This window comes from Neodiprion virginianus, chromosome 6 (assembly GCF_021901495.1).
Source record: "Neodiprion virginianus isolate iyNeoVirg1 chromosome 6, iyNeoVirg1.1, whole genome shotgun sequence".
Classification (NCBI taxonomy): Eukaryota; Metazoa; Arthropoda; class Insecta; order Hymenoptera; family Diprionidae; genus Neodiprion; species Neodiprion virginianus.
In genome coordinates, this window is record NC_060882.1 from 11,012,836 (window position 1) to 11,040,039 (window position 27,204).

General features: G+C 37.3%; 2 protein-coding genes and 1 long non-coding RNA gene across 6 annotated transcripts; all 3 read left to right on the forward strand.

Annotated features, from left to right (window-relative positions):
- Window positions 1-974: 974 nt before the first annotated feature.
- Window positions 975-9,444, forward strand: LOC124306813 (CD151 antigen). The gene is made up of 7 exons (XM_046767849.1): window positions 975-1,177; window positions 5,150-5,249; window positions 5,360-5,554; window positions 5,844-6,014; window positions 7,870-7,962; window positions 8,104-8,244; window positions 8,854-9,444. Exons 2-7 carry the CDS (start codon window positions 5,172-5,174, stop codon window positions 8,899-8,901), a joined length of 726 nt encoding a protein of 241 aa, XP_046623805.1. The 5' UTR covers window positions 975-1,177; window positions 5,150-5,171; the 3' UTR covers window positions 8,902-9,444.
- Window positions 9,445-10,130: 686 nt separating this feature from the next.
- On the forward strand, window positions 10,131-15,572 carry LOC124306814 (uncharacterized). 2 transcript variants are annotated; one of them, XR_006908688.1, is made up of 4 exons: window positions 10,131-10,463; window positions 12,930-13,048; window positions 13,281-13,413; window positions 15,029-15,572. It is a non-coding gene; the product is annotated as an uncharacterized LOC124306814 (long non-coding RNA). The 2 variants fall into 2 exon arrangements; XR_006908689.1 differs by lacking the exon at window positions 13,281-13,413 and having other exon boundaries at window positions 10,135-10,463.
- A 2,818-nt stretch (window positions 15,573-18,390) lies between these two features.
- LOC124306863 (uncharacterized) lies at window positions 18,391-26,821 on the forward strand. Of its 3 annotated transcripts, none has more exons than XM_046767960.1 (18): window positions 18,405-19,180; window positions 19,744-19,849; window positions 20,079-20,212; window positions 20,294-20,392; window positions 20,483-20,596; window positions 20,658-20,765; window positions 20,859-21,233; window positions 21,315-21,590; window positions 21,768-22,016; window positions 22,105-22,237; window positions 22,330-22,473; window positions 22,580-23,057; window positions 24,001-24,144; window positions 24,602-24,898; window positions 25,095-25,269; window positions 25,445-25,636; window positions 26,306-26,422; window positions 26,481-26,821. In XM_046767960.1, the coding sequence occupies exons 1-18, from the start codon at window positions 19,028-19,030 to the stop codon at window positions 26,667-26,669; spliced, it is 3,483 nt and encodes a 1,160-aa protein (XP_046623916.1). In that variant the 5' UTR covers window positions 18,405-19,027; the 3' UTR covers window positions 26,670-26,821. The 3 variants fall into 3 exon arrangements, with proteins under 3 accessions (XP_046623918.1, XP_046623916.1, XP_046623917.1); XM_046767961.1 differs by having other exon boundaries at window positions 18,407-19,180; window positions 26,484-26,821; XM_046767962.1 differs by lacking the exons at window positions 25,445-25,636; window positions 26,306-26,422; window positions 26,481-26,821 and having other exon boundaries at window positions 18,391-19,180; window positions 25,058-25,237.
- Window positions 26,822-27,204: the final 383 nt, after the last annotated feature.

A 27,204-nucleotide genomic window follows, 5' to 3' on the forward strand; every position in this document is an offset into this window, starting at 1 on the left:
TCACACCATAAGAAGTTTACGATCGTCTTGTCATTCAATGTGTAAAAACTGTACCGACATTTTGGTGTGGTGTACGTTACACTGACAGATACGACACGTCCCGTACAGTACAGACTCGAAATAATGTTCTAAGTACAAAAATAATTGCCGCTTGAGCTAACCGCAGGTAGGTGAGATCGGCAATCCCAAAGACGTTATACATATTACTCTAAGAGTAAAGCATGTTATTGTTGGTAACGGGTGCTGCCAAGGTATCGGAAATCTGTACGTGACCCCGTGAGTTTGTAATATAGTATATACAGAGAAAGCAGAGAGTCAAACTTATACCGGTGGAATATATCTACGATACACTACGGCCAAATGCTTAATCGCCTGAATTGGGAAGTGGGAATCAGGCTGTGATCATCATATACCTGTAAGAGTCTTATATATTCTTGTATTACATATGTACAAGTACGTGACGTACACAACAGAAAAATAAATGAATTTCATTCAAGTGATGAAAATGATGAGATTTTCGTATAGGAACATTAATTTGTGCACCACGATACAGCTTGAAATAAATGACGACGAACGAACGTATGAAACGAAAAAACTGGTTGAATTATTATCGCATTATACGGAATTACACTGTTCTTACATCAAGAAATCCGAGCCCTGAGAATAACTGTATATTTTGAATTTTATCATACACGTTCATTATCGTCAGTTCTTCATACAGAGCTCGAAGTTATAACGTAGATATCATAAATACGCGTAGATGCTTAGGGAACGAAACTTATAAACACAGTTGTGAGCTTTGAGTATTGCATGCAGATGCGTAATGTCGACAGGTGAGTGTGTAGCATCTGTGGTCGTAACCGAACCCCACCAGGTCTGAAGAATCGTAAAGTTTACCAGGATACAAAGCGAAGTTTAGTACAGTTGTGTATGGTAGCTTGCATACTTGTGTGGGTAAGCGTTCGTCGTTGCAGCGAAAGTAGCTTCAGTTCAGTTCGTTCCTAAAACCCGTCCCGCGTAGCTGTATAACGCCTCTCCAAGCGTTAGCCGTTATAACATTTTAGATTTCTTATTTATTGGTTCGATTATCGGTGTTAAAAATCAGTGCTATTCGACTTGATTTGTTCCTGAGATACGTCGTGCGGTTAATCAAATTTGCAGATACTTTGTAAAGGAGGTCAGAAAATTATTCACAACCGTTCGTTTATTGTACACAATAGATTGTTAATCTATATATCCACTGCTTTGATGCAAGATTTCGATTTTTATTTTCGTTTCCGAAAAACATGATATTTACGTCTTATATCTTTCACCGGGTCTAAACGTATTGTACGCACAATAAAATATAGGTATACTTGGCTACAACGTATTCATACATAAATCGCGTGTAAATAGCTGGTATGTTCAACTACTCCAAAAACCGTTACGCATTACGACGACACGTATAGACTTCACTGTATACCTCATTCCCTGGTGTGTAAAAAAAAATCGCTGGTACATCAGGCAGAGGAATAAACGGGTAGTTTTTTCACTTCCCGAATTAGAATTCTTTTCAGAATGCTACAACATGTAGGGAAAAATACGGCGTGGGTCACGCCTATTCAAACTACGACACCCAAAGCATTTCCACTAAAACCGACCCGCGACAGAATTAACGATTATCCAACTTCATCGAGTGTGATGAGGTATTATGTCAGCTCGAAAAGAATGAGACTCCAACATTATTCTGCATCACGAAGCTTCCCCAAATAGCGTCGTTTTCGATATACTCTTTACGCACGACGTAAGCGTCCGCTCTCGGCATTTCGTGTTATAACTGGCACATACAACGCTCGCGTTTCCCACGTATCGAAAGGTGTCGGAGCTGCTTATACTACCGATTCACCTATTGCGTCGTGCATGCTTTTACTACATTGAATTATACCGTGCATCATCTCGCGTCCGTGATCGAGTCTGCGATATACGCACGCTGTACTCGAAGCGTAGCGTAAAACCCTACGTAAAACCGGATGACCTCGCTTCGGGTAACTTTCGGAGACCATCTTTCGTGGTGCCGGTCCTGCATCTCTCCGTCTCCCTCGTCCACGGAACTAGCTGCGTAGAGCCGCGCTACCGCTCCGACTGTTATTCCGCGTTACTCTGCACAGCTGCAGCTTCCCTATTATACCTATTCTGCTTCTCGCCCACTCCCAAGATCATCGCGTACAATGCCTGCGACGATGTGTGTCTCACCATTTCGACGCAGCGTCAGCCGCTTGTTACATATTGCAAGCGGGAAAGACCGTTCTTAACTATAACGAATTGGTTACGGAATGGCAACCCTGGATTTTTAAACTTTTAATTTCAAAACTACGATTTCCAAGTTCTCAAACACATTCTTAGATCGGCAATATTAGATATAATAATGGAAATTCACGTGAAGCAAGCGGTTGCGAATGTGCAGGCAGAAATTGCGTTATCGCAATCGAGAAAGAAATCACGTTGTTTTTAGCGTTATAAGTTAAAATAATAATACTTCGGCGGTGTCTTCTGACAATCAACACTCACAAAACTTAAGTACATTCTTACTCGAACTTTTCTGAATTAATTTTAAGTATAATTTTCCAAGTAATATCTCGATTATTCGATTATACATCACACTTTCCTCACTCGGCTTTAACGCAGATGCCGATAGTCAATAAATATGCCTGAAATTAGTCCACTTTTAGTACTCGGTTGAAAGATGACTCGACAAGGCGACTTATCGCAAAGATTTAAATTACCCAAAAAACAACTTGAAAGAGTCGACTGTACGCAGGCATTTTGTCTTCTGTACTGTCTATATATATATATATTCACTCTCCCATTCCCGCCGTGAAAGTCAGTCTTAAGTGCGCAGCATGCCGGTTTTGAGCGGCAGGGTAACGTACAAATTTAGGTCTTACCCGAGTGATGCGAGATGTAGGAGTTCTTCGAGGTGCAAGTCAAGTAGGCGTACATGTATAACCAGCTTATCTAGCATCATATCCGCCCGACTGAATGGTTGCAGCGAGAATGAACCTTGGCCCAGAAGGTCAAAGTCAAACGATTCGCTAATTGACCTACTAATTTAGTGCATAGCAAAAGGTAAAAAAATAGTACGAAATTGAGCAGTACATTGATGAAGATACGCATACAAGGTCACAATTCTTCAAGATACTAAAATTACATCTTACACGAAACTTGTGCACAATTCATACAGCATTCAGTGTATCGATTTTCATCAAACGCGAACTTCAGGCAGCGTTTTGTATATACTTTTTTCATTTCCTATCATATCTTTTAAGGAGCGAATTCCTTTCACACAAGAATCTGAACTTGTATCTACGTATCCCTGTTGCATTATCTCTGCTGAAGTTCTTTATTTTTCTTTTTTTCTTCACTTTTCTGTGCTTGACGGTAAGTTCTCTCAGTTTCAAGTCCTTCGTCTTACTTCGTTTGTTTGTTTATATCACTATCAATTGTGATTCTTGCTACTGATCTTTGTCCAACATTGATATGGGAATAATAAAGCCATCTACTATATTCTTGAAAATATCACGAATGTCATAAATTGCCGTCGGTCATAATGTCAGTTACAAGCGAGGAAAGATGTAAAAATAAAACTGATTCATCTGGTTACCACAAGGCTGGTGGATAACGTGTCATATGTGCTTTTATTGGAAGACTACACTGTTCTCCCCAGATAACAATTTCCACACTACGATATTGCTACAGAAACAATAATATACGATCGATTCAAAGTTTGAAGTGAATATATTTTTATAACGTCATATATTTGTATAACTTACTTCACTCACGCGGACGATCAAGTGCGCAGGGTTCAAAAGTGGGATGATAAAGAAAAAAAAAATAGAAAAGTCACTTTAAAATACAGTGATAAATATTACAGCTTGACTTTGATAAAAGTATCTAGCACAAGTTCAGCTTCATCTTGCGTAACTTTTGGTGCGAATTTTTACACTTCTGTAACTTTAAATAGTAATGACAAAGTACTCGTTCGTATTTTACGAAAAATATTGCAGAGTTAAAAGATTAGTATAGATATCTACGTGTACAAATATTACCAATGACCGGACATTCGAGTTAACCAATAATTGACTAATTTCAAATAATATTATTTCTCCCGTCACCTAATTAAATATTGAGCGAAATAAATAACAGTTGTTCGCGAATACATTTCGTGATTATACATCAATGAGTACTTTGAGAATTATAAAATCAATCAAAATATAAGTTTCACATGTCTGTCTACCGCAAAGCGAGGTCACATGAAACGTACGTACTGGACGTACATGTAGCTAGGTATTTGAATAACCAAGTGGAAAATCCTGAAATTTAAATGCGTGATGAATCGAGCGCGTAATGTTCGTCTTCTTGGTAAAAATTCTGTTTAACGCGTACAGAAAATGTGCCAAAAACCGCGAGGGAACGGACAGAAAACTGATTCTATGCCTGTTTTCTATGCGGTTCTTGGCACAGTTTTTGTGCGTATCTATCTGCGTTTTACGGAATTTTTATCAGGGCTTGATTGCGCATTACTAAATGCACTCACCACGATTGACGAACCATGGTCACTTCGAATCATTATTGTCAGTGGGAGGACAAGCTTGGAAAGGAATCGTAATTAGTTCGCGCATTTGCAAGCGATGAAGAGTCAGAGGTGTAGCTTGGTTTTTAAACTATCCCGATTACGTCATCGCCGTATACCTCGTACTGCTGTACGCGATTACAAAATAATTTCCTCCCGGTGGTCACCGGGAAAATAATGTGGAGTCACCGATACCTACACGTTCATACGTTCAGTAGAAGGCCAAACCGGACTTGAACTAGCGTTAAATAATATTAATAACTTGTGAAACAATGCAGCATGAGAAAGACAATCACGCGCCGCTATACATGCTGATTCTGCACGTTCTTGCAATGGAAAGTCGGTTAAGGAATATGAGTGTTGAAAATTTTCCACCCGAAACACAGATATGTTAGTTTTAAATTGATATCGTACATATCGGTATAGGAAATGCCTATGTTGCACTTTATGCATACCAATGCATCACTCGTTTTTTTTTTCAACGATCATTACCATGCATTTTCGCATGAATAAAACATAAAGTGTACATTTTGCTTTCAGTTCAACAAGTAATAACGCAGGAATGGGCTACGGCACTGAAATAGACGGCTGCGGCCGTTTTATGAAGTATTCGCTATTCTTCACGAACTTCATCATCTTCGTGAGTTTACTTTATTAAACATAGCCCCATACTTGGATTTAAATAAAGCAGTAACTTTGACTCTAGAAATAATGACAACCGATTCGAATGTTATTGATGATCCCTTTCAGATCGGAGGTGTAGCTATTGCCGGACTGAGTATCTGGTCACTGGTGGATAACGTGACAGCGATCTCGGAATTAATCGGGACGAACTTGCTGACAGGGGCTGTCTACGTATTACTTGTTGGAGGAATCGTAATCGCCTTCATATCTTTCTTGGGATGCATCGGAGCGTCGCGAGAAATCAAGTGCATGCTTCTAAGCGTGAGTAAAGCACCTGAATCATAACATCGGATGGCATAACTGCCTGTACCAAATGACGCCAATTTTTCAAATCTTACTTAATACGGGGAAAATTTGTAGTTCGAACACGCGCGCATCGCACAACGCCTGTGTAACGCAACCCGCTTAGCACATAAGGATTGCGGTAACCGATTTGTGCAATCGTACAATAGTTACAGGCGTAAATCGACGAGTTACGATATGTCGAGACAAATTTCGTAACTATTTTCTCAAAATTGCAATTTCTACGTTTAACAAATTTTCTTTATAGTACTTCATCGTGGTTCTCCTACTTTTCGTCACCGTTCTGATCGGCGGAGTTCTCGGCTATGTGTTCCGTGAAAAGGTAAAAACCAGCGTCCAACAAGACTTGAGGAATTCAATGAGCCAGTACGACAAGCACTCACGGGTCAGGGACGCCTGGGACGTCACTCAAAGCACGGTACCTTATTAAGTTGAATTACTATTTTTGGGGTTCCTAACGTCACGAAAAAAAAAAGTTTTTACGTCAACGCGAGCAAAAGATACAGTTATTTATATCACATATTTTATACTCGCAAACTCCCTTATGAAAACGTATAGGATCCTTCCCGTTGACTTAGAATCATGAAATTTGGAGAGAAGCATGGTCTTACAGCACAAGTAGGTGAAGGAAAAAGTTAAAAAATAGTTCATTTGTGGTAATATCACATAAAAAAAAGAACTAAGTTTGTAGGGAACCTTCAGGGCGCGAATTCTACTCGCAGTTATCCAGTTTTTGTATTATAATTACCATTATAAATTTTTTTCTATTCCAGTTATACATATACGTGCAATACTTACGTTTACACGTTATACACGTCGACTGATCTCATTCGCCTTAATTTAGTGCGTGCACTGCATAAGAAACTCTTTAGTTAGTACTAATATAAAACATTACTTTTCCAGAATCCAGGGTTGGGATGATCTATCAGATCGATTCCTGCAATTTTTTTTATTTTTTTGGAGTCTCAAAACTGAAACGTGTTTTGTCTAAACATCGTGTATTTATAGGTTTCGCAGAGTGATTATTCATTTTGATTCTGTACCGTGCAATTTTGTGTCTTTCTTCCGCAGTAACTGAATTTTGTTTAGTTGAATTTGAATGTGATGACTATCAAATAAATTTGACAAATGTCATATTTACGTTTAATTTTTTTTTTTTCTTTATAATATAGATTTATGTTCAAAAGACTTTAGTCATCCCCTTGGAATACCACTGTACAAAATGTAGACTTACTAAATTAAAATTGATTTTCATTTCCTGGTATCTACAAATACATGGTTTTATCGTCAAAAAGTGATTTTTTTATGTGAAAACAACCCACATGGAAAAATAGGTATTTCAATCCGAAAATTTAGACTCTGTTACATCAATGATATTTTTCTACTTTATACTTTACGAAGTACCTGTAGATCTAAGAAGTAATCGTACAAAGTCAAAACTGCTTTGCGCAGAAAAAAGGCTCAACTTTTTTCTCGAAGCTACAAATCATTGTCTCGTTTCACGTAGAATGAGGTAGGGTGGTAGCAGGCAAATCAAACTCTTTATGCCTGGTCGCTACTGGTGAAAATTGCAGTGTGCTGAGCCATAGTTAAAATTATACATTGCTCGTATCAAGAATTTTTTTTTCACCGCAGTATTACAGTAGATATAATCACATTTTAATTTCATGACAATTTTTTTTTTGTTTTTGGGGGGCCAAACTGTATAACATATCATTCATAGCGACATCTGCACTAATAAGTCATCTTATAGTTGTAGTAAGTGGCCTATTTTTCCAACACGCCTTTTATCAACCACTTCCGTCATTAATATTGCGTAGAAGACGGCTCGTGATGCGGAATTACTGGAGGCGGTATTATTCAGCAGACTATTCACGCATATACCTAAGTTGACGTCACTGATTACTATAAATATAACACGGTGACTCGTATAGGGACCATTTTGTAAAACTGCATTATTAAATCATTATTCGTAACTATCTGCAAGTAAAGAAGAAAAAAATTATTGCAATTGGAAGGTGAATCGCACACCGTGAACTTGCTTAATTGTATTTAGATATTAATAAGACCAATTTCATGGCATTTGATGGAAGAGCAGCCAAATGAACTTCAGACAATCCTCTCGGAGATTGGCTGTTAAGATCCTCTTGACAGGTTCTCTACGTTTAATTGTATTACAAATATGACAATCTTGTGCACTTTTTTCATTCATATTCACCGTTGAAAGAAACACAAAGTCATACTCAAAATAATCATTTCTGTCTCTCACGTAGCTCCATTGTTGTGGTGTGAACTCCTGGAATGACTGGAGGCAATTTGAACTTGAAATACCGAAAAGTTGCTGCAAGGAAATATCACCAGGGCGGGTAATAAATCCTTGGCTATTATTATTATCGTTGTTTCTGTTGTTGTTGTTATCATTATTATCTTTATATCTAAACGAGGCTTTGCGATTTATTGAAAATCGTTGAAGCATTTATAAATCATGCGTCTCATTCTGCTTCTAGTATTTCGACTGTAGTGGAGGACCGGACAAAGTCAATCCTTCGAATACCTACATGGTTGGATGTCTGAACGGTACTCAACTCTACGTACAAAAACACGCTGCTATCGTCGGCGGCGCGGGAGTTGCCGTTGCCTGTCTGATGGTGAGTTTTTTACCGAAGCGTTTTGCCTTTGATTTCAATTTATATCATGTAAATAGTGAACACGTTATTTTTGGTACACTCTAGAGCTATGCGATTTATCGATTCATCGTAGAATCGATTAATTGTTTATTAGGGTGTGTCAAAAATAATTATTTTTTTCATGGAAGCAGGTTGAAAAGTTTCATTTAGGCATAAAAATACATCTGTTGAAATTTGAGCTCTTAATATTAACATTAAGAAGTGGTGCTTCGCACTTTTCTATTTTTCGTAAGACTAACACGGGAAGAATTGTTTTTGTTCCTTCTGATTTTTAAAACTAGCTAACGATGCGTCGCACAGCAAATTCACATACATATTTTTGTAGGTCATTAAAGCTCTACAATAAACGTCGGTTATCATCTTACGGTAAATCTGCTCTTTCAAAAGTTATTTGAGATGAAAAATTATTTAAGGACCTTAGATAACTTTTGAAAAAGTAGATTTATCGTAAAATGCTGAAGGATTTTTTTTCTGGAGCGTTCAATTCCTTACAAAAGGCTGAATCGGTTCACCATGTATAATTTTTCCGAAAAGTTGAAAAATATTTCAAATTACGTGCGTTATTTTTAGTTCTTCGGTATGGTCTTCTCGTGCGCTCTATTTAAAATGATAGAATGACGCCAAGACGACTACGTCCTTTAAGGGGAGAAATCGCCACCTGCCGAATAAGAAGTACCTCATGTGTTGTTCTGCGCATTATTTCACAAAAAATCTTCATAATTATTATAGATATAAGTAATATTATTTAATTTCAATCCGAATGATATTATTTAGCAATCAAAATACAGCCTCATTTACTTCATTTTCCATATAGACATGATTACTACATTTTTTCTGTACTTTATTCCTGATTCGCACATTGAATATTATACTATTATATAAGGTTTAAGTATATTTTCAAATTATCCGCATATATCTTATATTGTATTCATTAATATAATAATATATTGTACTATGACACATAACATAATGTGCATAAGTATAAGTATATAACACGCTAGAGTATGAATATGTAAGCATATACCAGTTTATATATTTTGCATATGATAAACAATACTCGTTCGCACAATTTACCAGTAATTTTACTTTTTATATAATTACACTTTTTGTAAGTTTTTTCCAACGATATTACAATAAAAACGAATATCTTGTTTACAGAAATGATTATTTTTGAATATTCATCATCCCTATTAATCTCAGCACAATCGATAGATAATCAAGAACTTTCAAAGCCATCACGGTACTTATCGTGACTACTGTACTGTTGAAGCTATCGGAATTTAGTTGAGATGATAAAAGCATCATTTTATTTCACTTTTAGTCGTTGACAGTGAAGATTTGTGTTTACCTGTATAGATACATGAATAATGAAAAAAAGCAATATCAGGCCGACAGATATTGATTTACTGGGAACGGTATAAATTTTTACAGAGAATCTAAGATGGTTACTTTAAGGCAGAGTTTTTCAACGTTCTTGAACTCGCGACCCCTTTACAAGTAAAAAAATTTTGGTCACCTTCCAGGTCCATAATGAAACTATGTCAGTGACTTCAAATAATTTTTAAAATCAAAGGATTTCTTGCAAAACTTGATTTGTATTTTTTACTTTTACCTAACTTGCGACACATGTTAAAAAACACTGCTCTAAGGTGTATGATATAGTATTGTCCATATGTATTTTGATCCGGCATTATATCATCACGTATCGTTCATCTTCCACAAAATATGCTGTATAAATAGTATCTGACCAAACACATACTTTACGATATCCATCACATACCTACTTGTAGCTATTCGTAGAAATAACGTCACGTTTCGCGACTGTTCAGCTTCAGCGCACGGATTGGTATCAAAACGCCTGAGTCAAAGATGAAATCATAAATCACAATACTTGTTGCGGGTGTGCGAATACAGTTCAATCGTAAGGGCTGTATCCTAACGGAAATATTTTATTTCTTGTTTTCAGTTTCGATTTTTGGATATTAGGATACTCGGTGTAAGATTGATGTCTGATTAATTGAGAAGTGCAGTGAGTTCGCTTATCGTTACTGTTTGGTAATTAAATTCTTTCGTCTTATCGGAATACAAGATTCGTAAACATCATAATTCTACATGTAGTAGGAAGGCTGCTAATGGTTCATGGAGGAGGATATTGTATTTAGCATTGGCTAAAAATTTATGTAAGTAGGAGAGTACAAAACGCTATATACATGCATCGTTTAATTGAACACGAATGGTCGTGTACCAAATTCTGGGCACATTGATAGAAAATTCCGAGTATTATGATTTTTTTCGAACTGCAGACCAAAACGATTTTGTAACCGAAAGTTGACAAATAGTAAATATTGTGTCGTATTTCCATTGAATAGGTGATTTTCTTTCCTAAACTTCAGTCTAATCGATCTGGCCGTTTATTCGGAATTCAGGATACAATATTTTCTGCACACACACACACACACGCGCGCGCGCTCCACATGCTAGAAAATGCTAGGCAACGGTTGTGTTAATAATGAAATGTGTTTTGAAATAGCGAATATTTTTGTTGCGAGCAGATTTTCTTTCGCCATGACAAATACAATGTCACTCCGTTTTACAGTCATCCGGGGTGCCTAAGATTATATGTAGAAGTAATTTGATGAGGCAACAATGCTATTCTTAGCATACTGTTATTTGGCGATCCTAGGTGTGCGATTGCGTTCTTGCAATAATCTACAAACGTCTGACAAATTGCCGCTATGTATTATGCGAGGCGTAGTTATATAATTCACAAACTTTCACATTTCATATCAAATTTTGACCAGATTGGAACTAGCTGATTAATTAAATTACAGTACTGATTAACTGAAGAATAGTGAAAAAGCAAATTTCAGAGTAACTGAAATATAACATCAAATTATCATTTGTATAAACAAAAAAAGAAACGACTTTACCTTTGGCTATTTTCATTTTGCAACCATGTTTTCTACAGATCAACTCAATGCGATGTAATTGGACTATTATACCAAATCCAAACAATGAATTTTTTTTAACTCCAAGCTTATTACAATTCTACTAGCGTTACCGTATTTCAAAATATGAGGTTTTAGTTTAATTCACACAAGAACAAAACTGTAATTCGATAAAATGTACACCGTCGGTAGTTAACCGGTGAAAGTAATTTTTGGGGTAATGACTTAAATATCTCCATCTTTAATGATACCAATTCATTTTTTAGCATTACATATTCATCCCCTCGTTTAATGCAAATTCAATACATTTTGCCTAGTGTTGGAAATCAATTCACAAAAATCAGCAAACGACCAATAATCGATTGCGATAAAAATGTATTGAATTTGAATTAAATGAGAGTCTTGAATATGTAGAGTTAACGAAAACTAGTTTATTTTAACTTATACACAAAGCCTACACATATGAGATAAATTAATTTATGAAATTTGTACACTCGTTAAAAGAATCAATCACCCATTCCGAAAATTTCTAAAAACATAACAAGATAAAAAAAAATCTGTAATATCAATTCATGGTTTATTATAATGTAATGAATTATAGATATGTGTACGGCACCTATGTGGAAAATTTTCTCCTAGATTCGGATTCAATGACGCGAAAAGTCTTTAGTTACTCAACCACAACCATGGATCGTTCTAGTACGAACATGTGATTATTTCCGACGCGCCCACATGTGAATTCATATACTTGTAATAAAAAAGTGATACCATTTTCTTTTATCTTATTGGACTCCAAAATAATTGGAAGTTGCATTGGACATAAACCGATTGGACACAGAGATTTATTGAACACAGCCCGATTGGAGATCAAGATTTCTTCGACACAGCCCCCAATTGGACACGCAGAATTATTGGACACAAGCGGTGTTGCGGACCCGATCCTATCGGGTCCGAAAGATTAAAAATATATTTAGATGCTCGATTAAAACCAAAATTATCGGACGAGAAAGTTTTATTTTTTAAACGAAAGATTCTTCTTTTTGAAGTTTGTGTCCAATAAATCTGGTGTCCCATAGAACTTTGATTTATTTTAGGTGTCCAATAACGCTGGTGTTCAATATGCTTTATTTTATTCCAATAATACGGATATCTATTTAAGTCTCGACTGCTCGTCGAAATGAACTGGGCATGGTGACCAACTACGTAAGGCAGCCCGATGTTTACCGAATTGCCGTCATCCGTAGCATCAGGCGAAAGGAAGCCGCGAGCGAGGAGGTAACAGTAGCTATGAACGATAATGCCCTAGATTGCACAGCCCATTGGAGATTCATTTGTACTAATTTTAAAGATAGTAATATCGTTGACTGAAGATATATGTAAAGGTAATATCAGACTATACTATGTATAGATATCACGGGTTATAATCTTTAGCGTTAAAGAATTCCGGTATTCTACATAATTTTATGTTCTTTGATACAAATTGCTCACCCAAATTCTTCGATTGTAAAGCACAGTCGAAATTTAAACCGATCTCATTCGGTTGTTTATCCTGTAACTAAAAAATTGGAATGAGATAACTGCGCCAATAAGGGAAAGATCGGTATATGGTCTTAGGCTGATTCACATTTACGGGTAAGATAACTAAGAAAACAACTCGCCGCGAGCATTCATTAAAAATGGTCCTGTTGTTGATTGAAGAACGGTCTTGAATACACGTCTGGAAACGATCCTAATTTTCAGATGGTGAGGGAGGCCCTCATTTTGAGGCCAACTTGGTAGTTTCATCAATGGCCACGCGGATCACCACGTATGCGAGGGTATGATATACTATATTCATCTATTTTAATATTTCACGGTAAAATTTGGAATTAACAACGGTTATCTTATACAAAATATGCAAAGAATTATGTAATCGGATAAAGTGTAGACTTTTTCTAACGATCTGTCCAAAAGCGATACAATTATTTGTACAACACAGGGAACGTTGATTGCAGTCATTGACTGACGACTATAAAGACAGTTACCCCTGGGTAAATTTTTGTGCATCAGTTTTCGGCGGGCAAGTGGGCCCGGTGGGCCTGGGAGCGTAGGAGGTTTCTGCTCTATCGACTCTACCTAACGGTCTTGTACCGACATTCGTAGCAGCGTAGTAGTGTCGGTATGGAAGCTTGAGATTGAGACGGTACGAAGTGAGTACGTAAAACTACGTACTGATTGTAAATGTTAGTACCATATCTTTATCGATACAGTCATTATTTTATTCCAATAATACGGATATGCCTTTTCGTTCCATTTGCCCGCAAATTCGGCATTAGGCGTCTGTTTTCAGACCGGATAATGTTTGTTTTTAAGTGCCAGCTCAGAAACCTTATCTCGCCTTCAACTCGCCCGGTAAAATCGCATGCCCTGCAGCGACCTCTTTTCGGCGCTTGCCACGTAATATGTATACTATTTCAATGTGACGTAATTTTCCTAAAATCGCTTGCCCTCATTTCTCTGTATTCGACCAAAATGTCTTGCAGAATTGAATACAACGAATTAATTTGAGACATGAAAAATTGTCATAATTGTCGAAATAATTATATTTGTTACAATCATTATATAAAAACAACAGTTTCGATTCCTGGCTCGGTCGTTAATTTTTCAAATGACCAAAAATTTTCGAATTTAAATTCGCTAGCATTTTTCTTCTCGCTAAAATTGATATGACGTATTTTTATATCACTTCATAGACGGCCGGAACCGTCTTACGTGGCTTTTTAGTCCAGGGCATTTGGATCAAAATCAGCCAAAATAAAGAAATTTTTGGTGACAGCAGATATCGAGATGCGGTTTTCTGCATTGTGTTCAGGAAGGTCCCAGGAAAAAAGTCTATATCATCTGGTGGGGCCATTTTTCGAAATTGCATTCTGGGCCTATAAATGCATTTTGCAATTGCATAATTACTTGTAATATTATGAGAACGACTGGAAACTCGGAAAAATCGCTCGGAAATCGTTACTCGTGGGTTTTCGGGGATGCCGAATTCAACTCTGGCATTAGAATTATCGGGTTGTATAAATTATAAACAATTGCTTCCGGTTGCTTTACGGGAAAAGGTAATGGAGAAAATGAAAAATCACAAATAATGAAAATAACATTTTATTTAAATCATAAATCGTAGGAGTTTCTATTAATATTGAATTTGGCATCCCCAAAAACCCCCGAGTAACGATTTTCGTTTGTTTTCATGGACGCTGAAATCCCCTCCCGGCACGACCGAATCATTCTAACGCCAGAATTGAATTCAGCATCCCCAAGAACCCCCGAGTAACGATTTCCGAGCGATTTTTCAGAGTTTCCAGTCGTTCTCATAATATTTCAAGTAATTATGCAATTGAAAAATGCATTTATTGGCCCAGAGTACATTTTTCGAAAAATGGCCCCATCAGACGATATAGACTTTTTTCCTGGGACCTTCCTGAACACAATGCAGAAAACCGCATCTCGATATCTGCCGTTTCCAAAAATTTCCGATTTATTTCCTATCTTCCCTGGACTATTTAACAAGTAGTGTCATACACTTGGTAAACATGTCACATACATACGAAGATCTGTAATTGTGCTTTTTGAGACGAATTTCATAATATATACTTATTATTAGTTCCGTATTCATTTGAATTGTATGATATAAGAGATCATGCAATAGATTGTGACGTAAATACTTGAAACTTATAATTGTGATTACTGTTTTGTATATTGATGACGTACTTGTGTTGTCAGTTATTAGCTACTCGTTTGCTCACGACCATTTTCAGGGGACGCAACGAGGAGGTCAACTAACATTGCCCCGCATACGTCGATCAGCTCGATCATCCCCGTGAGGAGACGCGAAACCGCGACTTGGTCGATCAGCAAAAATAACTGAAATTCGGAATCAGGCAGGGGGGGGGATTTATATTTTATATTATAATTAATAACTCCTATCAATGTAGCTAATTCCAATTTTAAATCGCGAATATCTCGAGAACGGTGATGAATACGGCAAAAATAGCAATAATTCGGGGTCAAGTGGTGGGGGACATTCATTTTTAATATTATAATTAATAACTCCTATTAATTTAGCTAATTACAATCTTGAATCGCGAATATCTCGAGAACGGTGATAGATACGGAAAAAATAGCGAAAATTCGCGATCACCTGGAAGGGGGACATAACTTTTTCTATTATAATTAACAATTCCTAATAATTTAGAAAACTCCTAAGGTGCAAATTCACCAATATTGTCGGGAAATGGAAAAATTGCTCGGAAGTCTCTGCTTAAATATGTGAAAAACAAAACAGAACATTTGGATTAATTCAGGAAGTTGCTTTCTTAGTTTTTAATATAATCATCACTGTTGTCCAGTTTTTATAATATTATATAGCGTGTTATGCAAGAACAAAAGTTTGGCTTAACATGTAGCACCTTGGATTACCAATCAATAATTAAAATAAGTATTGTTACCTCGACGCGGGGCTGCTCCACACTTCCACATGTAGTAGTTCTTGTAGCATCTCATGTTTATTGGTGAAACGACGCACTTGTCAGGTCATTTCGATCTTCACTAATCACTTGTAATCCAAAAATCCGCACTGCAATAACACTCGATTCTACACTCACTTTTTGTACTGTTGCTGTCTATTTGAACCGACTGAATAAACTTGCTAACAATGCAACTGCGTATTTGCCGAAAATCAGCCATGGAAATAATAAAATTGACACTCGACTCACCGAAACAAAAGTAGACTTCACTGAAATCTGAAGTTATACAAAACAATGGAAACTAGAGACACGAAATTCACTTTCACCGTTCGTAGAATGTTTTTATCTCAGTAACTCGGACTTTCTTCAGACTACGCACTGACCCTGGTGTATCATTCACAGATGAATATGGTGAAAACACACTGATTGAACAAACAACGCGACATAACTTGATCAACACGGTTTGAATGTTGAACTGATACTGATAACACGTGATTCCGCTCCGATTGCTCGGAAACGACTGATGCCGCACGACGCTCAGAAGAGTTTGATATCAATTCTCTGAATGACGGAAGATAATAATTCTCCCTCCCTCTTTCTTACTCTTCCCATGGGGTGGGGGTAGATTCGATTCGATAGCGAAAGTTTACAAATTTGCAGAGACCATTCTTCCTGCTGCATGGAAAATTAAAAAACGTATAAAGCAGATACATATAGCAAAATATTATTTGTATGTACTATTTTAATAATAGAATTGGAAAAATTTGTCACATTTATAATGAAATTACAAATATTTCAATATGTGAAGCCTGTTATATTATAATAAAAATTATAAAGGCCCTTTAATAAGTTCACCTTTTTGTTACAAGTTCACGTAAAAGTCATGATCCTGAAATAACGTGAACAAACTATTAGTGTTCCTTTAATACGACAAAAACATTGACGTCGTCGGTAATGTAGTTTTTTACGAAATTTCTACACCATTGCGGTCGTGCTGTGATCGGTCATGTATTTAAATCACATTGACGTGCTGCGCGATCACACATGACGATTTGGAATACGGATATCAATTATATCTCCCTATGCGATCAGTATTGATCAATTCTGTTTATAACACTGTAATTTATGTAACAAAAGGTGAGCAAATTTGTTGGTATGCTTAGAGTACAAAATGTGGAAGTACAATCCAACTTCCACGGCATTGTAAACTTGTTGATAGTTCCATATTCTCAAATCTATACGAATATCAAGATCTGAATTAGTAATTTCAATTGTTATTCTGTCACAGGGGTCACCATCTCGAAAACGGAAGGAGATACGGCAGAACTAACTGAATTTTAGCGGGTTTAATGAAGAGGGAAGTATATGATGCAGATCAGAAAGCCGTCATAATCATAATCCAGGATTCGGATGTTCAATGACGAATATCTCGAGAACGGTGATAGATACCGAAAAAACAGCCAAAATTTAGACCCCGAGGGGGGGGGGGGGGGGGGATTTATATAAGTACGCACAAGCTAAATATTGACTGCCGCTAGAACACCGCAGAGGGCGCAAGCGCGCGACGAATTTCGGTTGTCACACCAAAGCCCACAAGGGTAACTGTCTTTATAGTCTTCAGTCAACGATGCAGTGCACGTTCCATGAGTATAGTTCGGTGCAAGAAGGCTAGAGACAGGAGAACGAACTCAGGTGGTGGGGGTAGTCCCATATATGACCGCCGCCTAGCGTCGCTGCTAACCGTAGCATACATGCGCAGTTTGGTACTGTGCAGTCAAGTAATTCGAGTCCCCCCGTGGTCTAGAAACAGAACGAATGTAAAGATGCGCAGTATCGAATTGTGCATGTACCCTACGGTTAGCAGCGACGCCAGGCGGCGGTCATATATGGGGCCACCTCAAACTCACATTACAATAGGAGTTCGGTCTCCTGTTCTCTAGCCTTCTTGGCTCGGTGTTTGATGGATGGTTTTCATAACACTCTTACCTATCAGCGCTTTAGCGGCCAAAGTATAAACGCCAAAGCTAGCTTCAAAATGAGGGCCTCCACACCGCCGACCGTCTCCAGTCGTATGTGGAACCCTGTATACAAAACCGTGACTAAGGATCACGGTCTTACGTAGAGGTCTGGTAACTCCGGCACTTTTGAGTGGTAGGGGGTATCACCGTTAGTGAGGCACACGGTCTTGTTTCATATCTATCCGCTAGGGGCGCCATTGGCCCGGGGTATGATGGATACAGATATACCTATACCGATAAGATAACCTGCTCATCGAAGTTTTTGACAGTTCATAACTCAGTGTAAAGTGTGTAAACGGTGTAAAAAAACGATTCATCCGCGTTGAGAAATGCCGAAAGCCTGCATCGTCTCGAACTGCTGGAAAACGTTCAAGAACGACAGTGGAAAGTGTTCCGTGTTTAAAGTTCCACAGGATGAAGAATTGCGTCAAAAATGGGACACAAAAATCTACACAAGATCTCAAACTATCTCAAAAGTTGTGAGCCCTCGCTTGATGTTTATGGATTTTATTGACTTAAACATTTGAGGATTCCGTTAAAATAAAACAATTATCACGCCCGCCATGGAATGCTAGTAAACATCTCGATCATTTTTTATTCGCATCTTTCTTCATTTTTGAGTGTTACTCGGGATTGTTGATTCCGAAAAATCAGCTGTTCGGATCTGATTCATGATTGGCTCACCCCGAGGGGGCAGCGCTGCAGACGGTGAAGACGAGAACCACGGTTTTGCCTCATTATCTGAGTCATTCCCCACCCTACTAGTTTCCGGACCTGTATGTAAGACCGTGCTAAGGATGTAACAGATATCCAGTAGTGGATATCGCTGTTCTTCTGTCAAAATGGATGAGTTAAGTGTTTTGTTTAGTGGTTAAACTGATGAAGCTATGTGACAAAACGATATTTATTTATAGTTTTCGTCCGCAAGGGACGTCAATAGCGAATACCGTTTTGACATTAATGACGGTTATCGAATAATTACATTACTGCAGTATTAAATGAAAGCGCAGTACACAGACAGTGCACGCTGACATCTAGTGAAAATAACCAAATATATCTACACAAGTGCGCACACTGCATACACATATTCATATACATTAGTTCATAAACAACAGAAATAAAAACGTCATTGACAAGTACTTTTGACCCCTCATTCCTATCAGTTTAAATAATTTATAATAATAGTTATTTGAAGAATAACTAGAGACTATCACGTTTTTACTTATTGACGTATAACCAAATCGAAAAGGATAATAAAAAAAATTAATAAAACATGTCACCCGGTATAAATGATCGCCCACGTTACACAGGTACCGTCCCAAAAAGTAATCGTAGAAATGATAGAAATCGAGAAAGATCCAACAGTAATCAGGTAATGATTGGGCCAACTGATCCGAGGGATGTTTCACACCAACCAAATAATCTGGTAAGCTGAAATCAGTCATTTCAATCTGCATTCTCTTTCTGATAATGTTGAAAAAATACCTATGAATCAAATGCCATTATTATTCACTGTATATCAAAGTAGATTTGAATACAAGGCGAACTTTTGACATGCACGTGAGCTTCGCAATGGATTTCATACTACACTACATGAATAATTTCCTTAATTAATTAATCATAACATAAAAATTATTTTTTACATCAAGACTCACACCTGAATCATTTATCATTTTTGTTAAGCGCATCACACAGTATGTTCAGTATAACGGGTGGTAAACTTTCACATTAGATTCAAGATCTGTCTATAAATAGGGTATGAAGAGGCGGGGAGTTTTTTGCGCTAAGAATATACATTGCCGACACATAAATGTAGTCAAGCTTGTATTCTCAGCTGCAAAGCCACCACGGTTTAGATATCTTCAGTCAATCCAATCAATCGGGCCTCAAAAAGGAAAAATAATCTTCTATTATAGGTGTTTTTACATTTTCCAATTATTGTTAATCCTGAAATTTCATGTCATTTATTCATTCGTACATTTGTTACAGCTCGAGTGGCATCTGGTAACTGATCCACACAGGTCGGAAAAAAATAGTAATACTCGACCCACCTCCTCCACACCTTCCATTAGCTACCAGGACCTCGCAGACTTCGGTATTGATTTCACATTGCTATAATTAAGAAGTTACGGATGCAAAAATTCTTAATTCTACTCGTGGGAAACTATCCTTTTATAAAAATGATCAATTTATTTGAAAAATATTAGGATAAATTTCAATTTGCTAATACTATTCTTGTGTCTGTGGTTATCATAGTACAAGTTGATCTCAAAGTCTGTTTTACAGTGCTTCATGTTGATTGACATATTTGAAAATAACTTTAGATTGCAGTAGCCAACAGCGTAACCACATAGGCGAAGATCGTTCTCAGTGGCATAGAATGGCACCACCAGACTCTCACACCCAATCACCACCACCGCAGTTACAGGCGAACAAGCCTACAAATGTAGACAAAATGGTAGAATATTTTGGTTTCAATGAAAAAAAATATCATTGATTGGCTGTTCGTAATAATATCAGAACATTTCAATTTTAACAGCCAGACAGAGGACAAGTTGAAAGTCGACTTAATCAAATCAAGGACTTCATTCGGGTGACTTCTACAATGATGGATTCATTGAGTCAATCCAGTGACCCTGTAAGTAAATCAGTTTTGTTCATCCATTTATTACTACATTGCAATTTTCCTGATGTAAACGGATGATACTTGAGTTGGTTGTTGATTTAGCGCGCAGTTACGCAACATGACAAGTTGTCTAAAATGGTGGAGGATCTTTATGACAGTGAAAAAAAATTGACCAATCTTCTAGGGACTTATCAAAATCGGGGAATTCCTGATGAGGTTGTTAATACATTACTTGTGTGATGATCTGTTGTTTACTAAAACTTGCATGCAATTTTAGTCTGGTGATCATCCAGTACAGCAGTCGGACCAGATGAGACGATTCAGTGATTTAATGGATGTTCTAACTTTACAAGAACGATGCATCTTGACTAACCCTAACTGCATGGTGCGTTATACTTTCATAACTCAACATAAAACTTATAGTTTGGTTGCATCAAATCAATTTCAATAGATTTAAATTGTGGTTTACTCGATTCAGAATGGTGAAATTGACGAACACGGAGATGGCGGCAGAGAAGCTCAGCTCCAACGCAAGGTAGAAGAAACTCAAAGGAAGCTTGCCCAGCTTCAGGAACAAGAAGCTTCTCTTTTAGGAATGCATTTGCGAGCTAAAGAAAGATTGAATGCAGCACGTCAAGCCCAACAAGTATTTTTGCAACAGGGTGAACAGGGTAATTCTGCCTGGGAAGGACCAGATAGGCGACTGCATCAAGGGCAATCAAACGCCGATGAACTGGAGTCCGAACACGCTGCACTGAGGGGAAAATTGGTCCAGTTACAAAATAAGAAAAAAAGAATGGATCATCTCGTCGCAGAGTTGCAAGCTGTGGACACTTTTGATAGAGGCAGCTGTGTTAGTATAAGATGATTGGTACCTAATCATTTCAAATCTACTCATTAGTTAATCACATCAATTTTTGTATCTTGGTTGCAGAGCTCTGAAGGTTCACGCGCACCGGGAAGAGATAAAGTTGCCGAATTGGATGCAATGAAAGCACAGTTGGCACGCCTTAAGGCTCTGATGGAAGATGCTACACGAGATCGACATCCATCAGAATCTGAAGTCGAACCGGAAGCTGATGAAGAAGTCAGAGTAGAAGTGTCTGCTAATAGTTCTCGTAATTCGATAGATCGGCAGAGTGAGCCTGATGATTTGTCGAGAAGGAAGGCTGGTAACTTTGGAGATGCCCCCTCGGTCGACCAAGTTCAAGTACGTCGCTTGACTAAATTTTTGTTAAGTTTCATACATCATGAAACGTGAAACCCACACTCCAGCTGAAAAGTTACTATACAAAGTTTACTATGCTTCATCTGCAACTTATGAATTTCTTCTATCTACGTTTTAAAAAACAAAGTTGAAACATAATTTAGTCTTTTCGATTGACAGGCTGTGACCAGGGAACTCAAAGAACAGTCCGTGTTACTGCAGGCAGCTCGTGCTGAATTGCAACGCCTGAAGCAAACGACTCCTACACCCGTCATTACCTCATCAACTCCACCCCCTTCTCTTCTTGGACTGAATTTATCTGAGAAGAAACAGAGTAACAACAATACTAATAGCAGCAGTAATGATGAACGTTGTGAAATGCAATTTGCACAAGCAAAGAGACGTCAGCTGGAAGACTTGATGAGAAAGGTCTGGAGTAGATTTTATACCTATTACCTAGTGCTCAGTAAAATATCAATAGTTTTCTTTTTTTTTACAAAAATATACTTTGACACAGGAACAGGTACACTCATCTAGCGTGAATCAAGATGTTGGTAGAGGAGATTGGGGTGGTGTTAGAGAAACCAATTCACAGCTTAGTCACACTAGCGTTGCAGCAAACTTGTGGCCTTTGCCGAATCCTGCCACAGGTTAGCAACGAATATATAGTAACTACGAAGATAAAATCAATTTATAATGTTCATAAATTTGGTTCCCCTTCATTACTCTTATTTCCTTACAGGGGAATCTAACGAACAAAGTGTAGACGGTGCGTCGATTTCGGAAAATTTATTAGATGTTGGGCCTAATGGTAATGCTACGGCGGCAAATGGTAATTGGTGGGGTGTTCCCCCACCAATTGGAATGGTCGAGCAGCCTCCACAAGGTGAGCTTAAAATCTACTTCATTTCCCAATTCACATTTTTGAAGCTAAGAAATGAAAATCAAATTGTATTGCAAAATTAAGAATCGACGGATTGAATACTGTCTAGCAGGAGTGGTGGGTATGGCTGAATATTATCGACAGCTGTTATTGGGCTCTCAAGCACAACAATTACAAATGATGGGAATGACTATGCAGCAATGCTGCCAATTACTGTGGGCTCAACAACGAGAATTACAATCAATGCGAGCAGCAATTATTCAACTACAATTACAGCTACGACAACCACAGCAGCTACAACAGCAACAACAACATCAACAGCTACAAGGACGGGCCAATAACAATTATAGTAATGTGGGAAATGCTGAAGAGTATTCCAATCTTAACCGTGTCGTGCAACACAATGGGAGTTCATTGGACGCTACGTTGCCACCGAGCTCATCACTCCCTAATCTTGTTGCTTTACCCACACCTACGCCCACACCGGTACCCGTTCCTATACCCAATCCTCCACACCAACAACAACAGTTGAACAACCAAGTTCCACCAGGAAATAGAGCCAACAACTATTGGGACAACTTTCGAAGGTAATTCGTGAAAGTCTTAATGTAGGTTTATAAAGTTATAGTCATGTTTCGATGTTAGTACCAAACTATTCATTTGCTTCGTTTCAATCTCTTAACTCTTCGTATGAATGTTCGATGACCATTTTATTTAATTCATGGTGAACTGGCTGCGCGTCTTTCTGTAGATGTTGATTTTTTTTTTTTTTTGCATATTACACTATTTAGTATTTCATCATTTTTTCAATTTCAATTTGATAAGGTACCTATTTTCTTTAAGTTTTTCAATTTTTATTTCACGTGCATTATTGTTAAAAATTGAGAGACACCCTACAAGTTCATATCCCCAGTTTAAACACAAATGTTAGTCGAGTGTTTTTGGTAAACGCTCTTTTTAACTTCTTGTTAAGTACCTGATTACCGATTGCTCATTTTTTTCAAAATTCTCAACTGCATATAGAACGTATGAATTTAATTTCGAACTCCAGAGTAGAATTAAAATATTGTACAGCTCCGACGAATATATATAAAATAAAATCATGTTTTGTGTATTCATTTTCGTGTATTTCTATTTACTCGTAACCCCTGTTAAATCATGTTCTCAAGCATTGCTTGTAATATCAAAAATTGAAAGAGTTTCTCTTTAAAAGGCCCTAGGTAGGTTTACATTATACACCTCTTGCCTTACTTTATTGAAACAGCTTAATTGGTGTGTTTTACATTTGATTTTCACTGTAATCACTAACATTAAATTCGTTATGTCACCCTTTTCTTGAAATTAGACTGCACAGCAAAAGTTGTAGCAATATCTTGAAAGATTGATTAACTATTTAAAAGTGTTCCATCTAACAGTTCATCACAATTAATTAGTTCAATCAGTAGTCCCTTTCATATATTTTTGAATAACAGATTTTGAATATTAATGTTTTACGCATGAGATTTGGGTTTGCCGATTGTTGCCTTTCAGTTACTCGAGGCAAAACTTACTCTCTGTGAATGGAAAAACTGCATCGGACCGCAACCCACATACAACCGCAAGTACTCCAACCACAAACACTGTGTCTTCTGCATCAGGTACTGCGTCTGGTGGGGGAAACAACACTGGACTCACGTATGCACAACTTATCAATGCATTATTCATCAAATTAAATTTTGTACTTAGTTGTTCATGGAAGAAGTGGGGAGTTTTTGGGTCAGATCGACTAAATTTTAGACCACCACTATCGATTTGGTTAAAATTAGCGTGATTATTATCTGTTTCAGTTAGGATAAGTCGGTTAAGATTAATTAAGAATAATCCATATTAGTACGAAATGTTAATTCGCTACCAAGGTGTGGTAAATTGAATAGGTCTACTAAAAAAAATTCTATTATTAGAATAAAACTAGTCACCTAGATAATAATAATCTTAATGTATACAAATAGCATACCAACTGGTTTCAACTGAATTAGTGACGGTAGTCCAAAATAAAAGCGGTTGGACTCAAAACTGCTAACATATGAAAATGGAAGATTTGAATCTTTGAGTTCACAAAATATCCGATTTATGAAATTATGTTGACTTACAGTAACATTGGATTTAGGTCTAGGAAAGACAAGCGCAATAGGGAGCATGGATTGGAGAATTTGACATTACCAACATTGTTATCGGCTGAGATGCAGTACCCACAAAATCTTCAGCTGCAGTCTAATTTTCAACAGCAAGAAGTTGTTAATTCAAGGAGCAGCTTAAATAATGTCTTAGCCAATGATATGACCTTACAACAGTCGCATCATGTGGACAACTTTTTTGATGAACAACAGTTGGCTTGCACTCGATCAGTATCCGCAAATAACGATGGTCAGGTTTGTCTGCGTCAGCTTAGGTAAGATTGTTATTCCAACAGATGATTAACCTACTAATATCTTAAAGAAAAACTACCGTTAATATCATGTAACGATGAATGTATACTAATTCTTAGCGCTAAATTAAAAGTCTTTATTCAAAACGCTTCATTTATAATACCAAAGAATTTTACCAAAAGGTCGCAGAACCCTTGAATCACAATTATTCTGATACAGCAATGAAATGAGCGACGCAGTGTCATCGCTAGTAACTGTGAATACTTCAAGACCTGGCTACCTCGTTCGGGTGCTGAGGGAGGTTAAAATTATTTGTGAAGATCACAGGTTGCGTCCTCGTCTCTTGCGTTCACTGAGGGCTTTGCGGGATTCACATTCATCCAATAATCCCTTGGTAATCGAAATTATCATACAGTTGATAATCATTTGCTCAAAATAATAACAATTAAAGGATCAGCTTTTACTCGTATTTTGAAAATAAATTTTAATTGGTTCTAAAATTTGTTAGCGTTACTCAACTCAAATGTTTAAGATCTACTTATTAATCCGATAAAATTTGTTTTGCCTAGGTTGACTGGTTACAAAATGAAACAACTGATCAGACAGCCAGTGAAAGTTGTCAATCTAGTGATGAAGATTCTGATACGGGTACCCTCAATAATACAGTAGGAAATGCAGTGAACCAAGCAGTTGGTGCTTTGTCACTACCCCCACCTCCGTTACCTCCACCACCATTGTCTATGACGTTACCACTTTTGCCGGTAAAATCAGGTTTAGAAAATTTGGTGATGAAAGCAGTAGATATAATACTAAGACCTAAAAATTCTGTCAACTTTGCTGATATACTACATCTCTGTCATTCTACCAGAGACAATATTTATATCAAAACACATAGTCACTTGGACGTGGTAACGCTTCGGGGTGACCACTAAATCTCCATCACGAAATTCCCTGACTTTTCCAGGTTTGCCAAACAAAAATTTTATAATTTTTCCTGACCAATTCGGATAAATTGGTTATAGCAAATTGATAAAAATATACGTCTTTTTACATATCATTTTTTTATGAAAGTACGAACTGTCACTTGAGTCGCACTGTCCCATCTGGTCGATGCGCACAATTGTTTGTATTTAGGAATATTCAAAGTTTGAAAAGAATTTTTCCAGCGATGGTAAAAAAATTTGTGTTCGATCTAATTTATCTAAAGCTTGCAAAAATTGTGCGACATATTTGTATGAAAAAAAATATAGGAAACGATTCCCTGACGCCGCAAAAACCCCTGAAATTTCCCTGACTATTTCGGAATTTCCGAATTCTATGTCATTTCCAGATTTTCTAGAATTCCCTGACCAGTGGCCACCCTGCGCTTACATCAGAAGAAAATAAATTTTATCGCAGATAATAAGGAACAATTTTTTCACATCTTACAGGGAGGATTTCAACCAGAAGGTGTAGGCATTAATGCGTCAGCATCTGTAACACCGGGTTACAATGAAGACTTAGCGGAAGCTGATCAATCGCGACCCGAAACTTCTCACAATCCCCAGGTACCTTTCTATTTTACATTCGTATTTTAAGTTTGATTATTACAATTGCATTTTAAAGCAGGTTGCTAGTGAAGAAAATGTTGGTGAAGAAGGCGGTGGAGACGCATCAACAGCTTCTGCCAATGCTTTGATAGCTGATTTGGTAGCAGAAATGGAATATATGGAAGAAGATGGAGAAAGAAGTGACGATATTGGGCTTGATAGAGTTCCTACTCGATTATATCATCAGGCAAACGAGTCAATCTGAAATCTGGCAACTGGTTTTATTCCCGCTTACATTGACCCCATGCCCTCGGTGCTCCCACACTATTATTGAGAATTACAATCTATGTTATTGTTTAAGAGCATCCATGGTGAAGGCTATGTACGAATGAAACGATAAATACGAGTAAATAGGTGCATGGTCGTACTTTTTGTTGCCTGTACGTTTGATTTGAGCAATTCGAAAAAGACTATCTAACACTGTATAACTCATTGTGCTGATTGCAAGAAATTTTTGTTTTCTAATATGGCTAAGGATTAAATTACTGTTAACATTTTGCTCAAATATTCGAGATTACCGGTTTGTCCTTGAAATATGCTTGACTAAGCGCATCGTTACCCAATTACAGTACAGAAATACAGTAAGTTCTGGTATACTCACTGCTCTCAATACACCCTAGTTTCATCGACTTTTCCAAGCGCATTATAACGTACTTGACATGAGATATGAAAACCCGCAAAACGCATTATTCTGAACAAGGAAAACATTTATAACACATGTTTGTTACATAGAAAAGTAA

Bases quoted from the DNA above. Each gene is read 5' to 3' on its own strand.
- LOC124306863 (XM_046767960.1), top strand. From the start codon at position 19,028: ATGTCACCCGGTATAAATGATCGCCCACGTTACACAGGTACCGTCCCA. The intron at 22,474-22,579 runs GTGAGCTTAAAA...AATACTGTCTAG, and splicing joins GGTCGAGCAGCCTCCACAAG to CAGGAGTGGTGGGTATGGCT. The intron at 25,637-26,305 runs GTAAAATCAGGT...CACATCTTACAG, and splicing joins TGACGTTACCACTTTTGCCG to GGAGGATTTCAACCAGAAGG.
- LOC124306813 (XM_046767849.1), top strand. From the start codon at position 5,172: ATGGGCTACGGCACTGAAATAGACGGCTGCGGCCGTTTTATGAAGTAT. The intron at 5,250-5,359 runs GTGAGTTTACTT...GATCCCTTTCAG, and splicing joins TCACGAACTTCATCATCTTC to ATCGGAGGTGTAGCTATTGC. The intron at 8,245-8,853 runs GTGAGTTTTTTA...CGTTATTTTTAG, and splicing joins TTGCCGTTGCCTGTCTGATG to TTCTTCGGTATGGTCTTCTC.